Genomic DNA, 18,619 nt, shown 5'->3' on the forward strand with positions numbered 1-18,619 from the left:
CAGTGAAAGAAAGAAGGATAGAAATTGTCTCCTGACAAGTGCCAAGTGCGTGTTGTCATTCGATTTCTTCACGCTGAGGGGTTCGACCTAGTTTCATGCAGTCTACATAACGTAACTATCAAGTGTGACAACAAAGTGTGGTAATGGTGTGTGGATTTTGAAGCAGGATGTACAGAAGTTCATGAAGCAGGCGGTAAGGGAAGGAAGGGGGTGTCAGACAGGGATCTCGTTCAGCGATTGGATAAGGCAATTCGAGAGAATCGTATAGAAGGGCAAATCAATATCGGAGGACACCACTGGTAACTGCTTGTGTCCGACACTTGCCAATGCTCCGCCGTCGTCTCTGCTGATAACATAATGAGACGTGATCTGAAGATGATTTTTGAGAAAATCGAAACCGGTTACCATCTGACGTGTGATTTTTAGTTTTTAATAAATCCTTGCGATCAAGACTGGTTAGTATTTTAATTAGCTATCAGATCGACGTCAGTTTCTAACAATGTTTTCAAACTTTATTATCGGCGAATATTTCCTGATCAGTCTCAGTAACTCTCCGCCCCGCCTTAAACCCCAAACCACTCAGCCGTGTTTTATGGACTGATGGGGTAATAAATAGTATGGTGTTCCATCTAGACATGAATTTTGTTGCTATATGTCAGCACTTCTTCCCACCGTCCCTCTTCCTTCCAGCTATTTTCTTACATAATAACGTGAATACAGCACTACACGACACAAAGCGAGCGAGCTGGCGCAGTGATAAAACACTGGATCCGTATTGGGGAGGACGGCGGTCTAAATTCCTGTAGGGAAATCCAGGTTTAGGTTTCCCGTAATCTCACTAAATTATTGAAGGCAAATTTCGGGGCAAAATCTGTTCGCATCCTTCCCCAACCCGAGCTTGTGTTGTGTCTCTATTAACCCTACATTGTCAGAAGCTGGTCGGGCACCAGGCGTACTCTCTACAGCGAAAGAACAACATTGGTCAGTAACGCAGTTTAAACAGCTTGTCAGACACACTGAATAGCGTTTTAGCTGCGAAGTATTGAACTAGGCAAGCGCGTAACGAGCACCAATCACTTGGGGGTCGCCACAGTTGTTTCTTATTGGCACGCAACTAGAGCCTGGTGTGCGCAGCTCGCATAACAGCGTGCCGTGCGACCCGTGATCTGGGAGGACGGCAGGTCTGGGGCTTGGTGCGTGTTGCTGTTGCTCCTGCTGCTTTCTCTGCAAGCAGTTTCAACTTTCTCCGCCTCGCGGCGTTTGCAATTTTTCTCCGCCTTTGCTTTCGCGCCTCTGAACTGTGGGCGCCTCGAACAGGTGCGAATTGACACAGGCGCCCCCTAGAGTTGCTAAACAACTTGTTATGCAGTCCTCGTTTCCCTCCAGGATCTGTTGACTCGGCACATTCTTTCTACTCGAATGAAATCCGTCGTTTCTACCATTTTTCATTCCGAATGCCTGTGTTTCCGCCTCCGTATAGCTCTTTGCCGGAACAGCTACTTTCTACAAGTTTTCCGGTCTTTTCGACCACTTTCACAGTGTCGTTTTCCTCCATCACACCGAAAATTGAACTTTTCTCCTAACATAAACACGAGGGGACCTCAAAAAATAGGTTAAATATTATTGTGGCAGGCAAAGTAATGTTTTTGAGAGCTACACTGCACTCCAGGGTGCCACAAGTATATGATAGTATTTTTCAACATACTCACCAAGTCTCTGTAAACAACGTCGGAACGTTTTACTGATCGTTCAATTCCTCGACAATGGAAATCTGGTCAGGAAGCTATACGAGAACCGCTGTGTGGTCGTTGGAAAATCCCCCACCACCCCAAATGTTCTTTGAGCTTGCCGAAAAGGTGGAAATCGCATCGTGCAAGCTCTCGACTTCTCGGTTAGAATTTCTTGCGTCTCTGCGGCTTTGCTCATATTGTTGACACCATTTCCCTACAGCTGGGCTTGACACTGCCTATGGTCCATATACTTCCAGAATTTCTCGGTGAATCTGTGTGCAGTTTAGACAGTTTGCCCACAAGAATCATATAGTCCCGCGTACTTCAGCTTGGAAGTTGGTTTTCAGTCGCTGCGCCATTTCACAAGCATACTGTGTTGCACCCGTTACACGTACCGCAATAGAACTGTGTTTGCAGCAAACTAGAACATGTACTCTACTGTGACAATGCGCCACTCTTGTTGCGCAACGGCCTTAGTGTTGGACGATATGTGAATATGTTGCGTTTCCTCGCGGTTTCTGTGCTACTTACATATTTGTCAATGCAACTGTTATACTTTTGAACATTGGAAATTTGTGGTAATGTCTTATGGAACCAAACTGCTAAAGTCATCGGTCCTTAAGCTTACGCACTAATCTAACTTAAACTTACCTAAGGACAACACACACACCCATGCCCAAGTGAGGACTCGAACCTCTGACGGAGAGACTTTGAGTATTCATTGCTCTTGTTATGCTCCTCAGCCCGAAGACTGGTTTTTGCAGTTCTCCAAGACAGTCTTTCCTGTGCAAACGTCTTCATTCCAGCGTGACTATTGCAGTCTACGTCCATCTGAACCTGCTTACCTGGCACCCTTGGTCTTCCTCTACAAATTTTAATCTCCTTGGTTTCCTCCATTATCAGATGTATTGATGGCTGTACATCTATCCTAACAATTGATTCTTTCTTTCAGTAAATTTATGCCATAAATTTCATTTCTGTTCTATTCAATTCAGTATCTTTCCATTGATTATCCAATTCGCCCGTTCTTCTGCTGTACCACATTTCAAAAACTCCTAGTCTTTTCTGGTCTATATTGTTCATCGTTCTCGTCTCACTTCCCACATAAGTTAAACACTCCAGAGAAATACTTTAAAAAAAAGACTTCCAACACTTAAATTTATGTACGATGATAGCAAATCTCTCTTTTACAGCCAAGCTTTCCTTCATTTTGCGTCCCCCTTACTTCTGCCATCGTCAGTTATTTTGCAGCCAATACGGCGAGACTCTTCTAGTGCTTTTACTTTCATCTCGTAATAACATTACTTGAGGAGCAAACGATTTAATTTAGCTTTTCTTCGTTGCTCATATTTTACTTCTCTTTATGTTTTATAATATTTTTTCAAGACTGTATCAATTCCTTTTACCGGCTCCTTGGGCCATCGTTAGATAACTTAATGTTGAACAGATACTCCACGGATCTTCAGCGAGAATCCGTAGCTGTATAAAAAATGCTGTACAAAAATATCTTTGTACGGCATTCTTTACACAGCTAAGAATTCTCTCTGAAATTGTGTGGACTATCTGTTCAACATTAAGTTCTGACGATGGCCTAAGAAGCCGAAAGCCGGTTCATAACGAACTAATAAATATTATTGAGGAACATTAATACGTCGTACTCAAGTTATTAATATGTCTACGTTCCTCCAAGAACCGACAGAATGTTCCATAAATATTAACAAATTAAAACAATTATCCGTTTGACTCAGGTTTTTTTCGCCCTCGAAACGCTTCGTGAGAGAAAGTAAAAGTGACAGACCCAGCTAATAGTACTAATTTGTCGTTTATGGTTTCTGACACATTTACTGTGCCATCGGCAAATCTAGAAGTTTTTATTTATTTCACCCTATCTCCATATCCCGAAATTTCTCCCTGCCTCACTCCCGTTTCATCTGCTGCCTCCTTGCCTCCTTCAACTTTACTAATCGATATTCCCGCTGTCAGTGCACCTATTGCTTCCATATGCAGCTCTTTTGTTGCAACAGCTGATGCCGCCTTGTTTTTCTGTTGCTCATTAATGCAAAAATCTTACCACTATCGATGCTGTCTTTTGAAGTGTCACTTTTCCTTACACTGTTCTTCAGCTTCATATCCCCAATCGTGGAAACAAGCGGATGTCTCTGGAATTGAAAAAAAAGGTCAAATTTCAGAGCCGCCAGGAACTGCTGCTGATATAAATGTTTTGTAACTACCGGTTTCGATTATCTAATTACATTCAGGTATCATAAAATTAATTTCAACGATCATACTGTGGCCTCAAATAAAATAAAAACCACCCCGTATCACTGCGTTTTACATCTGACGTAGGGCAGTTTTTATCTTATTTGAGGTCACAGTATGAACGTTGCCATAAACGCAGTTGTAATTAATTTTGTGTTGCCTGAATATGATCAGATAATCGAAATCAGTAGTTAATGAAGATTGGTTCAATCAGGAGCTCTCGGCAGTTCTGCGCTCACGCACTATGATGTTTGTGTAGAACGAAAGTCTACCAATATGGATTCCGTAAGCATTGATGTTGCACAACACAGCTCGCTCTGTTCGTCCATGAGATCCAGAGCGCCGTAGACGAAAACGCTCAGGTGTGACAGTGGCTCAATTTTGAACCGTATGGGAACGTGAGGGAAGGCATATTCGTCGTTAAAGTTGTCGTGGACCACGTCTGACCACAACAAGAAAGTATCACCGTATTATGCACCAAGCTCGTCATAACACCTTCACATCTGCCCCTGCCATCCGAGAACAAGTAATGGACTCCCTGAAACATTCTGTTATCCCGCACCATTGGTCGGAGAGTTGGGCCAGCCGGACTAGGGAATTACCAACCTATTGTTAGGCTGCTGTCAATGCCGCAACACAAAAGGCTGGACTTAGAGCGGTAAAGTGACTGGAAAGCATAAAATGCTGATGAATTGCGACACACTGCATTCATCGACTAATCGCAGTTCTGCCTTTTCCCCGGATGAACGTCGTTGGCAATTACGGTGGCGATATGGAGAGAGGTACCGTTCTTCCAATGTTTTGGAGAGGCGCAGCGCTGTTAGTCCTGGCTTCCTGCTGCATGGACCCACCGGGTATGACTTCATGTCCCGGCTCGTAGTGATTGAGGAAACCCTGACCATACAACGGTACGACACGGACATCCTGTATGCTCGAGCTTTACCTCTAATTTGACAGTACCTTGGTGCCATTTTTCAACAGGACAATACCAGTCCACTCACGCCACGTGTCTGTACGAACTGTTTGCGTGATACTGAGGTACTCCCTTGGCCAACAATAACACCAGATCTGCACCTGATAGAACATGTGTGGGACCCGCTCGGATGTAAACTCCTTTTCAGGGCCAGTGTCCAGGATATTGAACACCAGTGACAACAGTTGTTGGTCGAATTGCTTCAGGAGCGGATACAACGGCTTCATGACACCCCTCAAAACCATATCAGTGATTACATCCAGGCCAGAGTTGGTGCCACGGCATACTGATAAGTTGGTCATATTACCAAGTTCTTGGTAAATTTTTCTCGAGTTTGCAGTCATTGAAATTACATCACACACCCTCGAAACCGTGAGGTTCTATTTCGTGTTCTCCTCCCTCTGTGGGCGCCTCCCTTCTTGCCAGGCAGTGTATTTTAGCAGACGTACTCTGTCGCGTCTGAGGTGAGCTGAGCCGATTGCGCTGCGGTGCAGGGCTGCGCACGGCGAGCCGTCGACCCCGCAGCGCCCGGGGCGACGCCAACCAGCGCGGCGCGCCTGCCTCAGCCAGCCAGGGGTCGTCTTTTTTAACGGTGCGTTTCTTGCGGAACCGGTTTCTAAAATGGCGTCCGCGGTCGGCTTTGCTCGTTTTTGCCGATACACAATGGTACCATTATACCGGCTTTTGCATGAGCCATTCAAGGAGTCTGCTCGTTGGAGTCACGCATGAATATCACAGCATCCAATACACGCCAACAAGCAGGAACACGTCCCGCTTAATAGAAATAAACCACACACTCTAGTGATGGGAGAGAGAGAGGGGGGGGGGGGCAGACAGTTTCCAGAATCAGACGTAATACTACCTTTCGCTTCGTGGTTAATCACGTTTATTTTCGTAGCAATAAAACAGCGAGATCGTAGAAAAATGGTAACATGAAAAAAGGAAATACCGCCGCTAAAAACTAACAGATACACACTATCAAAGAAATTAATCTTGACAAATGCCTATGAGTGCTGACAGCTTTTTTCTTTGCATAACACTGTTCGTAAAACGCGATTTGCATTTGGAAGTGACCGTGTTGAAATCTGTCTGCACCCTTACTATGGTATGGTTACGGAGATTTTTCTATGTCTATTTAGGCGAATCCGGTAAGAGCTGGAACAGAGATTTCACAAAGCGATAATTCAACTGTTCTTATATCACGTCTCGTTGTTTTCGTTGTTTCGATCTCACTGTTTCTACGTACGTCATACGTACAAATCTTCTCCTTCATGTACATTTTTTACTCTCTGTTGCTCATTCCTTCCACACTAATCACGTACTGAGTCGTTAGCACACTACAGTCAAATTTTCTTCAACTCCCTTGCTTCCACGGATAAACCCAGAAGACTGAAATCAACCACTTAATCACCTCATTCTGTGACAATGTACAGCTGTCACACTAGAACAACATTCCTCCAAATTTTTAAAGTGTTGGAAATATTTCTTTCCAGCACAGGGAAACTGAGGTATACATCGACAAGCCACAACATTGTGACCACTGCCCACCGCGACGCTGGATGCCGCGTGTTGGCGTTACGGGCACGTGACGCGATAACAAAAGTTTGTAAGCGGAGCGCGGGATCACCCTAGCGAAGATATGGGCTGCAAATCGGGAAATCCGAAGAGATGAGCGACTTTGATAAATGGCAGATTATTATTACGCAGCCTGTTAACGAGTATTTCGAAAACGGCGAAGATGTTCGAATGTTCACGTGCTACTGTCGTAGCAGAGAAACTACCACTAGGTGCTAAATGGTTGGACCTCCAAAGCTCCTTACAGAACGTGGGGCTCGGAGGCTTGTCTGCTCTGTAAAGTAGGATAGATGGTGATCTGTGGCATCTCTGCCGTAAGAGCACAACGCTGCTGCGCGCACAAATGTTTCGGAGCTCACCGTTCGTCGTACAATGCTGAACATGGAGCTCCTCAGCTGACCACCCTTACGTGTTTGTGTGTGGACACAGAGGCATTGTCAATTATGACTGCAGTGGGCACCGGATCATCCGGATTCGACCGTCGATCAGTGGCAACGTGTCGGCTCTTCGGATGAACCACATTTTTGCTACAGTAGGTCGATGGTCGTCTCCACAAATGCTGTCATCGAGGTGAACGGCGGCTCGAAACGTGCTTCGCGCCAAGGACGCAGGCTGGTGCGAGCAGTATTAAGATATGACAGACATTCTCCTGCTGTTGCATGGGACCTGTGGTAGCAATCGAAGACAAACTGACAGCTGCGAACCACCTGCATCCCTCCATGCTTGATATCTTCCCCGAAGGCGATGTCATCTTCCCGCGCTGAGTGGCCCCGCGGTTAGAGGCGCCATGCCACGGATTGCGCAGCCCCTCCCGCCGTAGGTTCGAGTCCTTCCTCGGGCATGAATGTGTGTGTTGTTAGTAGCATAAGTTAGTTTAAATTAGTTTAAGTAATGTGTAAGTCTAGGGACCGATGACGTCAGCAGGTTGGTCCCTTAGGAATTCACGCACATTTGAATATATGGTTTCATCTTTCAGCAGCGTAACTGTCCATATCTCGGAGCCAGAACCGTGCTACAGTGGTTTGGGGAGCATTATAGAGAACTCATGTTGATGTCTCGGAGATCAGATTCGCCTGACGTAAATCCTATGGCACCCATCGGGGTCGCTGCCGGGCTCCATCACTGTGTACGCAAATCAGTGGCCCATAATTTACGCGAATTACACGACCTGTGTGCAGATGTCTACTGTACAAACCTCCTCAAACGAACCACCAAACTGTCGGATCCCTGATACGCAGAATCAGTTGTGCATTCCTTCCGTAGACGGACAAATAAGTTATTAAGCAGGTGGTCATAATGTTTTGGCTCATCAGTGTATGTATGTATGTATGTATGTATGTGGCAGGGGTAAAACACAGGGAGCGAAAGGCTATTTACAATTTGTACAGAAACCAGATGGCAGTTATAAGAGTCGAGGGGCATGAAAGGGGAGCAGTGGTTGGGAAGGGAGTGAGACAGGGTTGTAGCCTATCCCCGATTTTATTCAAACTGTATATTGAGCAAGCAGTAAAGGAAACAAAAGAAAATTTCGGAGTAGGAATTAGAATCCATGGAGAAGAAATAAAAACTTTGAGGTTCGCCGATGACATTGTAATTCTGTCACAGACAGCAAAGGACCTGGAAGAGCAGCTGAACGGAATGGACAGTGTCTTGAAAGGAGGGTATAAGATGAACATCAACAAAAGCAAAACGAGGCTAATGGAATGTAGTCGAATTAAATCGGGTGATGCTGCGGGAATTAGATTAGGAAATGAGACGCTTATAGTAGTAAATGAGTTTTGCTATTTGGGGAGCAAAATAACTGATGATGGTCGAAGTAGAGAGGTTATAAAACGTAGACTGGCAATGGCAAAGAAAGCGTTTCTGAAGAAGAGAAATTTGTTAACATCGAGTATACATTTAAGTGTCAGGAAGTCGTTTCTGAAAGTATTTGTACGGAGTGCTGCCATGTATGGAAGTGAAACCTGGGCGATAAATAGTTTAGACAAGAAGAGAATAGGAGCTTTCGAAATGTGGTGCTACAGAAGAATGCTGAAGATTAGATGGGTAGATCACATAACTAATGAGGAGGTATTGAACAGAATTGGAGAGAAGAGAAATTTGTGGCACAACTTGACTAGAAGAAGGGATCGGTTGGTAGGGCATATTCTGAGGCATCAAGGAATCACCAATTCAGTACTGGAGGGCAGCGTGGAGGGTAAAAATCGTAGAGGGACACCAAGAGATGAATACACTAAACAGATTCAGAAGGATGTAGGTTGCAGTAGGTACTGGGAGATGAAGAAGCTTGCACAGGATAGAGTAGCATGGAGAGCTGCATCAAACCAGTCTCTGGACCGAAGACCACAACAACAACATTAATGTATGTATCTGTTCGTCCGTTATTAGATATTTTTCAGTAAAAATAGTTTTTAAGAAACAATTTGGTCTGTAAAACAATACAACATTTTCTGCAATGTTAGACTGACTAGCTTTAATGTATGCAAGTATGGATATTGGAACTCCAGTACCATTTCGCTTCACTAGCTGCAGCAATATACGGAGCTCTACTAGCCGGAGTCCACCCAGATGGTTCTATATTTGGGAAAAAACAGAAGTTATGTCATCGATTTATCATAAGTATCTACTTTTGGCGCGATTAGTTTCACGTAGCTTTATCTTTACTCTCATGCATCATACTGTCAAAGTATTAAGTTTCAAACAGATTATCTGGATAATAGCTGTCGCCTTTGTTCACTTAATTAAGTATTACTGGGAATTAGCTCGATATAACAACTTTGGATTCGTTCTCATACAAATCGTAAGCACCAGAAGATTGCAGCGTACAGTGAAATCTTTTAGGTCTTCTGCATCTACGTACATACTCAGCAAGCCACTGTAAAGTCCATGGTAACGAGTACATCGTACCAATATTATCGATTTTCTTTCCTAATCCATTCCCGTATACAACGAGGGAAAATCACTTTGTGTGTACCAGTATGTACCCTAATCTGCGCGAGATATACTATGATGAAAGTACATTCGTCTCACAGTCACATGCGCATATGATTCTCTAAATATATCCATCAAGATTTCATGAGAAGTACGCCTTTTTTTCTTCCTAAGATCTCATTTAAGTTCCCTGAACATCTCCATACATTTCCACTACATCGACCTGTAACGATCCGAGCAAGTGGCGCCCGAATTCGTTCGCTATCTGTTGTCATGCCTGCTTGATAAGGACTCCGAACACTGAAACAGTACTCTAGAATAGATGGCACTAGTGTCTTGTACGCGATATCCTTTACAAATACATCGCATTCTCCCACACCCTTCCCAATAAACCTGTCTCCTCCATTCGCCTTCCCTAGAGCTGATTTTAAGTGATCGTCGTATTTCATATTACTTATTGTTATTACGCCTAAAAACATATACGACTTGACGTGCTCAAGATGTTCAACACTAATTTTGTAATCAGATGCTAGCGTGTTCTTTCTCTTTGTACATTCACCTACATTTAAAGAGAGTTGCCACTCAATACAATAAATGAAAACTTTGCCCAAATCTTTCTGCAATCCCTTACGCTTGTCCGACAGTGATTCTTACCCTAAGCAGTAGTAGCACCAAAGAACAATCTCAAAGTGGTCCTGATCCTATCTGATAACTTGTTCATGTGTATTACGTTCCTTGGGGCACAAATCACATCACATTCGTTTCTGTAGAACATTCGCCCTTCCATTGGATTAACACAGCGTATAGCGCGTCTCATCACTCCAAGTCACACGTTTCCAGCCACCCACCGTCCTGTGACTTAGCTTCTTAACAATACCGAGCGTCGCTTTACATTAACTGCAGAAATGTGTGGCTTACGCTGAGCTGCTCCACGATTGTAGCCCATTCTTTTTAACTCTCCACGAGTAGTAATTCTGCTAGATGGTCTGGCAGCACTTTGGATCTCTCGAGTCATTCCTTCTGCTGCTTTCATACGACTTTTTGCAAGCACCTGCTCGACGGTCCATGTCCGTCTGACCGGTCTTGGATTAGCTCTGAGTTGTTCCTTCGCGCTTGCACTTCTCATTCACATCACCAACAGTCGATTTGAAGAACTGGAATTTCCCTGAAGGATTTATTAGTCAGGTGAAATCCAATGAGTTGTCCTCGCCTGACCGATCCATTCCGCTGTTACTGTTTCTGTACTACCAACAGAATCCTCCCCTTTCTTTTATACCGGCTGTTCCGCCTCTCTTGACAGCTAGCGGTCAATTCTGCATTACACAGGGGTGTCCGGGTACTCTGGATAAGATAGTGTATCTAACAACAAGATGAAAAAACACGTTTGTATGGCTACATGTTGCGAATTTACAGCAGTGTCCATAAGAATAACTAATTATCTCTATTAAGATATTCCTTAGAGGAACAGAAGGAGTCGTTAACAAGAAACATTTTTAATCTTGATTAGACAACAGTTCTGCTATCTCTCCGTGGGTAGGTTGTCGGAAAGTTTTAAACCTGTTTATTCCACCCACATCGGCGCCAAAGTAAGATTCATTAAAGAGTAAAGTAGATAATTTTTCCTTGACATCTACATACACTACTGGCCATTAAAATTGCTACCCCACGAAGATGACGTGCTACAGACGCGAAATTTAACCGACAGGAAGAAGATGCTGTGATATGCAAATGATTACCTTTTCAGAGCATTCACACAAGGTTGGCGCCGGTGGCGACACCTACAACGGGCTAACATGAGGAAAGTGTCCAACCGATTTCTCATACACAAAAAGCAGTTGACCGGCCTGGTGAAACGTTGTTGTGATGCCTCGTGTAAGGAGGAGAAATGCGTACCATCACGTTTTCGACTCTGATAAAGGTCGGATTGTAGCCGATCGCGATTGTGGTTTATCGTATAGCGACATTGCAGCTCGCGTTGGTCGAGATCCAATGACTGTTAGCAGAATATGGAATCGGTGGGTTCCGGAGGGTAATACGGTACGCCGTGCTGGATCCCAACGGCCTCGTATCACTAGCAGTCGAGATGACAGGCATCTTATCCGCATGGCTGTAACGGATCGTGCAGCCACGTCTCGATACCTGAGCCAACAGATGAGGAAGTTTGCAAGACAACAACCATCTGAACGAACAGTTCGACGACGTTTGCAGCAGAATCGACTATCAGCACATTCTCCGTATCTCTCACCAATTGAAAATGTCTGGTCAATGGTGGCCGAGCCACTGGCTCGTCACAATACGCCAGTCACTACTCTTGATGAACTGTGGTATCGTGATGAAGCTGCATGGGCAGCTGTGCCTGTACAGGCCATCCAAGCTCTGTTTGACTCAATGCCCAGGCGTATCAAGGCCGTTATTACGGCCAGAGGTGGTTGTTCTAGGTACTGACTTCTCAGGATCTATACACCCAAACTGCGTGAAAATGTAATCACATGTCAGTTGTAGTATAATATATTTGTCCAATGAATACCCGTTCATCATCTGTATTTCTTCTTGGTGTAGCAATTTTAATTCCAGTAGTGTAATTACTCTGCAGTTCACAATCAAGTTGCTGGCAGAGGGTTCATAGAACCACCTTCAAGCTATTTCTCTACCGTTCCACCCTCGAGCAGCACGCAGGAGAAACGAACCCTTAAATCTTTCTCTGTACCTTTTCCACGTGTCCTGTTCGAGAGTGGAACGGCAGAGAAATAGCCTTAATGTGGTTCGTTGAATCCTCTGCCAGGCACTTGATTGTGAATCGCACAGTAGGCATATAGATGTAGATGGAGAAGGAAAAATTATCTACGTTACTCTTTAATGAAATTCACTTTGGCACAGAAGCGCCTGAACTCTTGTGAATATCTGCGCTACTCTCAATCTAAGATTGATTGCTGGTAAAAGATTTCGTTAGTGGACAAATGTACTGTGAGTCTGTGGTTAATATTACCAGCTGCATAGAGATGCCTGTAAGATGTACGTGCGTACCGCACATACAACGACGTGACAAAAGTCTTGAGATACTTCCTACAGCGTGTCGGACCTCCTTCTGCACGGAGTAGCGCAGCAACTAGTCGTGACATTGACTCGACAAGTCGTTGGAAGTCCCCTGCAGATATATTGTGCCGTTCTGCCCCCATAGGTGTCCATTACTGCGAAAGAGTTGCCGGTGCAGGATTTTGTGCACGTACTGACCTCTCTATTAGGTTCCACAAATGTTCGATGGCATTCATGTCGGGCGATCTGGATGGCCAAATCATTCTCTCGAACTGTCCAGGATGTTCTTCAAACCTATTGTGAACAACTGTTGCCCGGCAACACGATACAGTGTCATCCATAAAAATTCCATCATTGTTTGGGGACATGGCTGCAAAAGGGTCTACAAATAGCCAAACATAGCCAGAGGACCCAGTCCATTCCATGTAAACACAGCCACACCATTAAAGAGCGACGCCAGCTTGTACAGTGCCTTACTTTCATTTTGGGTCCATGGCTTCGTGCGGGCCGAGCGGGATTAGCCGAGCGGTCAGGGACGCTGCAGTCATGGCCTTTGCCGCTGGTCCCGGCGGAGGTTCGAGTCCTCCCTCGGACATGGGTGTTTGTGTTTGTCCTTGGGATAATTTAGGTTAAGTTGTGTGTAAGCTTAGAGACTGATGACCTTAGCATTTAAGTCCCATAAGATTTCACACACATTTGAACATTTTTTTACTTCGTGCGGTCAGCGGCCCACTCGAACCCAGTCATCAGCTCTCAACAACTGAAATCGGGAATCATCTCACCAGGTCACGATTTCCCTGTCGTCTGTGGCCCAACCGACGTGGTCACGAGCCCAGGAGAGGCGCTGCTGGTGATGTCGTGCTGTTGCCAAAGGCACTCGTGTCGGTCGTCTGCTGCCGTAGCCCATTAATGCCAAATTTCGCCGCGCTTCCCTAACGGATACGTTCGTAGTACGTCCCACATTTACTTCTGCTGTTATTTCGGGCAGTGTGCTTGTCTGTTAGCACTGAGAACTCTACTAAACACCGCCGGCCGCTGTGACAGAGCGGTTCTAGGCGCTTCAGTCCGGGACCGCGCTGCTGCTGCGGTCGTGGTTCGAATCCTGCCTCGGGCATGGATGTGTTTGATGTCCTTAGGTTAGTTAGGTTTAAGTAGTTCTAAGTCTAGGGGACTAAAAAAATGGTTCAAATGGCTCCGAGCACTATGGGACTTAAAATCTGAGGTCATCAGTCCCCTAGAACTTAGAACTACTTAAACCTAAGTAATCTAAGGACATCACACACATCCAAGCCCGAGGCAGAATCCGAACCTGCGACCGTAGCGGTCGCGCGGTTCCAGACTGAAGCGCCTAGAGGCGCTCGGCCACTCTAGGAGACTGATGACCTCAGATGTTAAGTCCCATAGTGCTTAGAGCAATTTGAGCCATTTGCACTATACGCCGCTGCCCTCGGTCGTTAAGTGAAGGTCGTCGGCCACTGTGTTGTCCGTTCTCCGTGGTGAGAGGTAATGCCTGGAATCTGGTATTCTCGGCGCACTCTTGGCACTGTGGATCGCGGAATATTTAATTTCCTAACGATTTCCGAAATGGAATGTTCCATGCGTCTAGCTCCAACAAGCCATTCCGTATTCAAAGTCTTTTAATTCCCGTCGCCCGACCATAATCACGTCAAAAACCTTTTCACATGAACCAGCTGAGTACAAATGACAGCTCCGCCAACGCACTGCCCTTTTATACCTGTATACGCCACACTACCGCCATCTGTATACAGGGTCTTACAAAAAGGTACGGCCAAACTTTCAGGAAACATTCCTCACACACAAATAAAGAAAAGATGTTGTGTGGACATGTGTCCGGAAACGCTTAATTTCCATGTTAGACCTCATTTTAGTTTCGTCAGTATGCACTGTACTTCCTCGATTCACCGCCAGTTGGCCCAATTGAAGGAAGGTAATGTTGACTTCAGTGCTAGTGTTGACATGCGACTCATTGCTCTACAGTACTAGCATCAAGCACATCAGTACGTAGCATCAACATGTTAGTGTTCATCACGAACATGGTTTTGCAGTCAGTGCAATGTTTACAAATGCGGAGTTGGCCGATGCCCATTTGATGTATGGATTAGCACGGGGGGCAATAGCCGTGGCGCTGTACGTTTGTATCGAGACAGATTTCCCGAACGAAGGTGTCCCTAAAGGAAGACGTTCGAAGCAATTGATCGGCGTCTTAGGGAGCACGGAACATTCCAGCCTATGACTCGCGACTGGTGGAGACCTAGAACGACGAGGACACCTGCAATGGACGAGGCACTTCTTCGTGCAGTTGACGATAATCCTAATGTCAGCGTCAGGGAAGTTGCTGCTGTACAAGGTAACGTTGACCACGTCACTGTATGGAGAGTGCTACGGGAGAACCAGTTGTTTCCGTACCATGTACAGCGTGTGCAGGCACTATCAGCAGCTGATTGGCCTCCACGGGTACACTTCTGCGAATGGTTCATCCAACAATGTGTCAATCCTCATTTCAGTGCAAATGTTCTCTTTACGGATGAGGCTTCATTCCAACGTGATCAAACTGTAAATTTTCACAATCAACAAGTGTGGGCTGACGAGAATCCGCACGCAATTGTGCAATCACGTCATCAACACAGATTTTCTGTGAACGTTTGGGCAAGCATTGTTGGTGATGTCTTGATTGGGCCCCATGTTCTTCCACCTACGCTCAATGGAGCACGTTATCATGATTTCATACGGGATACTCTACCTGTGCTGCTAGAACATGTGCCTTTACAGGTACGACGCAACATGTGGTTCATGCACGATGGAGCTCCTGCACATTTCAGTCGAAGTGTTCGTACGCTTCTCAACAACAGATTCGGTGACCGATGGATTGGTAGAGGCGGACCAATTCCATGGCCTCCACGCTATCCTGACCTCAACCCTCTTGACTTTCATTTATGGGGGCATTTGAAAGCTCTTGTCTATGAACCCCGGTAGCAAATGTAGAGACTCTTCGTGCTCGTATTGTGGACGGCTGTGATACAATACGCCATTCTCCAGGGCTGCATCAGCGCATCAGGGATTGCATGCGACGGAGGGTGGGTGCATGTATCCTCGCTAACGGAGGACATTTTGAACAATCCCTGTAACAAAGTGTTTGAAGTCACGCTGGTACGTTCTGTTGCTGTGTGTTTCCATTACATGATTAATGGGGTTTGAAAAGAAGTAATAAAATGAGCTCCAACATGGAAAGTAAGTGTTTCCGGACACATGTCCACATAACATATTTTCTTTCTTTGTGTGTGAGGAATGTTTCCTGAAAGTTTGGCCGTACCTTTTTGTAACACCGTGTATGCATGTCGCTGTCTCATGACTTTTGTCACCACAGTGTATGTATTACTGCGGCTATTGCGACTAGTGAATCGTGGACACCGGGAGTGACAAGAGTGTGCTGTTGCAGGTATCTACGGAACGCTGTTCCGACGCAACAAGGAGGCGGCGTTCAGCAACTACCGGCTGTGGGAGTCTGCCGGCTTCGTCGTGGCGTACGCCTACAGCACGCAGCTGTGCGCGCGCATGAAGCTGTACGTGATGCTGGCCGTGCTGCTGGTCGGCGTCGCCGGCTACGTCGTCGTCGAGATTCTGCACAAGCGGAAGGTGAAGCGCCAGAAGATGCTGGCCGAGGACCCCAAGGCGGCGGCCGCCGCTGCCGCCGAGCTGGCCCGCAACAACCAGGTCGAGGAGACGGACGACGAGAAAGACGACCTCGACGACGACATCATCGTGACGCACCTGTAGTTCGCCCCTCTGCGCCGTCCGGCCGCTGCCCGCCGGCTCACCGCCACTGTCCGGGGCGACGCTGACGTCACGGGCCGGCGTGCGCGCGCAGCATCCGCGCTCGGCAGCCGGCCGGACCGAGAACCTCCAGTCGCGGTGCTTGTGTACGGAACACTTCTGAAGTTGAGACGCTGTGGCACCCGCCCTTTGTGATTCTGGGACCGCACAGGCGGCCCTCCGAACGTGCACGGCAGCTGCCTGCGCGGAGCGAGAGACTTTAGAGCGGCGGTGCAGTCTCGTTGTGTGGTTTTCCGCTACAGTCCAGAGGCGCTCTGCCTCGCCAAAACTGTACGCCGGAAAGAGAAAATGCGGTTCAGAAAATACTTTGGAAGTCCTTTCGTGAACGTCATTTCCCTATTTTCCTATAAAGTGTTGTTACTCCAGACAGGTTGTGTAAGAGTGTTGGCTGTTGATGTGCTGATTATGCGTTAAAACAAACATTATAAAATATTTATTACGCAAACAAATGCCTGCACCATTATAGATATACTTTAAGCAGGACCTTTTTTGTTTAGTTCTCGTACTTTTCGCGTATTTATTATGCACAAAAGAAACACGGATGTAGTTTTACAGTGGCGACGCTGCTTCAGAATCAGATTGAAGCTCATTAAAAACGGCTTTATCATTTGCTAGGAAATGGGGTAACAGCAGCAGTATTTGGAAGCGGTGAAGGGAAGTAAGAAAAATGTATACTATTCTTCTTTCTCCATTAGAATGCTTGGACTAGTCACAGAAGAGTGAAGTGTGTGTGTGTGTGTGTGTGTGTGTGTGTGCGCGCGCGTGCATCCGTTGATAATGTCCGTCACTGTTTTTGCGTCGTGTGCGCCTGTTGTTGAACATTACGCAACTGCGCAAAAGATAGGCTGCTACGGGGTCGAATGATGTCCCGGATCGTCCCAGGGTTACACAACAGCCTTCAGGATTGCAGCGAAGGACACTGCGGGAACGAGGCTAGTCCCTCGAGCCTGCATTCCCAGGCGCACGTCGGACCCACAATAAAGATTGTTCTGCCGTCAGTAAGGAAGACGTGGGAAGCGTTCCCACAGCGGCACAAGGCGGACAGTACAGCACTCACCTCGCTGCTGTGCGCCGTGGCTGGTCCCGAGCGGCCATTCGTGGCATTGTTCCTGCCACTGTAACGAAAGCGCTCCCCGGGGCGGGACGTCGGCGGGTAGATACGAATCGGTTATCTGGATTGTTTGCTCTACGTGCAGCTGCGGTGGAGTGACGATCGCTGGTGTGTCTGCCTCGCACGAAGGAGTGTTTCATTTCTGAAAGTACAAATTCTAATTAGTACATTTTCTTACTTACACAGAATAATGTCTCTCCAGTCTAAAAGCCTCAGAGTTAAATGACGATTGCGCTGTTGGCAAAACAGAATTCAATAACAGTACGCTGCCGATCAGAAACAAGTTCTCAGTACGGAAATGTAAGGAAATCCGCGATTTACTCAGAAGCAGACCGCCAGAGGAAATGCAGTGAATGGTGGCTAAGGCAAGCAAGTGGGGAAAATGTGGTCGAGACAGAAGAAAAACTTCAATGTATTCATGGTCCTCTTTGCAGTCTAGCAACGGACGTAGCGATTGCTGTACTTAATACTTATTTTATCATATCAAGCTGTTTTTTATGAGGAATAAAGAGCCTTCCACATTTGTTATGTACTTCAAAAGAAACTATGTTTCTGTTTACTACATGAGGATATGCAAAGTATTTACTGTATTGTTGGCAGCAGTGTGAGGCTGTTTGTCGAGATTAGTTGTCCGCCCTATTGCGAGGCATTTCGGTGGCTGCTAAGCGTGTGATTCTCAGCCGGGCACCGAACTGCCTTCCGACTGGGCGACCACCTGATTGGTGCTTTATTACTATTATTATTACTATGCTAATACTATTAGCTGAAATAGTTCCACTCAAATTTTAAAAATATATGTTTTTTTGAAACGTTATGTCTTTTCTTTTTTATCCCTCTACCTTTATACCTGTTTCCTTGTGCATGGTCAAAAAATTAAGTGGACACCTCTTCCAGTATCGCAAAACGCAGCTAATATGCAGTTCACAGTCTACTGCTAGACATTAGGCAACCAAGTGCGCTTGAGTGATAATCTCTCAACTTAATTAGTATCCGATCCGAACATCCTTGAACCTAGCCACTGCGTCGTTTACTGAGTTACATTCCAATTAAATATGTTACGATTTAGTTAGGTTAATACCTGAGACATTTAATATTATTTAAATTATGTAACTAACGCAGGTAATCAATCTATGGTCGTATATAACGCGATTCTCT

General features: G+C 45.9%; 1 protein-coding gene across 1 annotated transcript in view; it reads left to right on the plus strand.

Moving 5' to 3' along the window:
- The window catches only part of LOC126187825 (UNC93-like protein), a 224,978-nt gene extending 206,704 nt beyond the window's left edge, over positions 1 to 18,274 (plus strand). Inside the window, exon 7 of the mRNA XM_049929122.1 lies at positions 15,959 to 18,274. Coding sequence (XP_049785079.1) covers positions 15,959 to 16,296 — 338 coding nt within the window. The 3' untranslated portion in view covers positions 16,297 to 18,274. The remainder of the gene's footprint in view (positions 1 to 15,958) is intronic.
- Positions 18,275 to 18,619: the final 345 nt, after the last annotated feature.

The sequence above is a fragment of the Schistocerca cancellata genome, chromosome 5 (assembly GCF_023864275.1).
Source record: "Schistocerca cancellata isolate TAMUIC-IGC-003103 chromosome 5, iqSchCanc2.1, whole genome shotgun sequence".
NCBI lineage: Eukaryota > Metazoa > Arthropoda > Insecta > Orthoptera > Acrididae > Schistocerca > Schistocerca cancellata.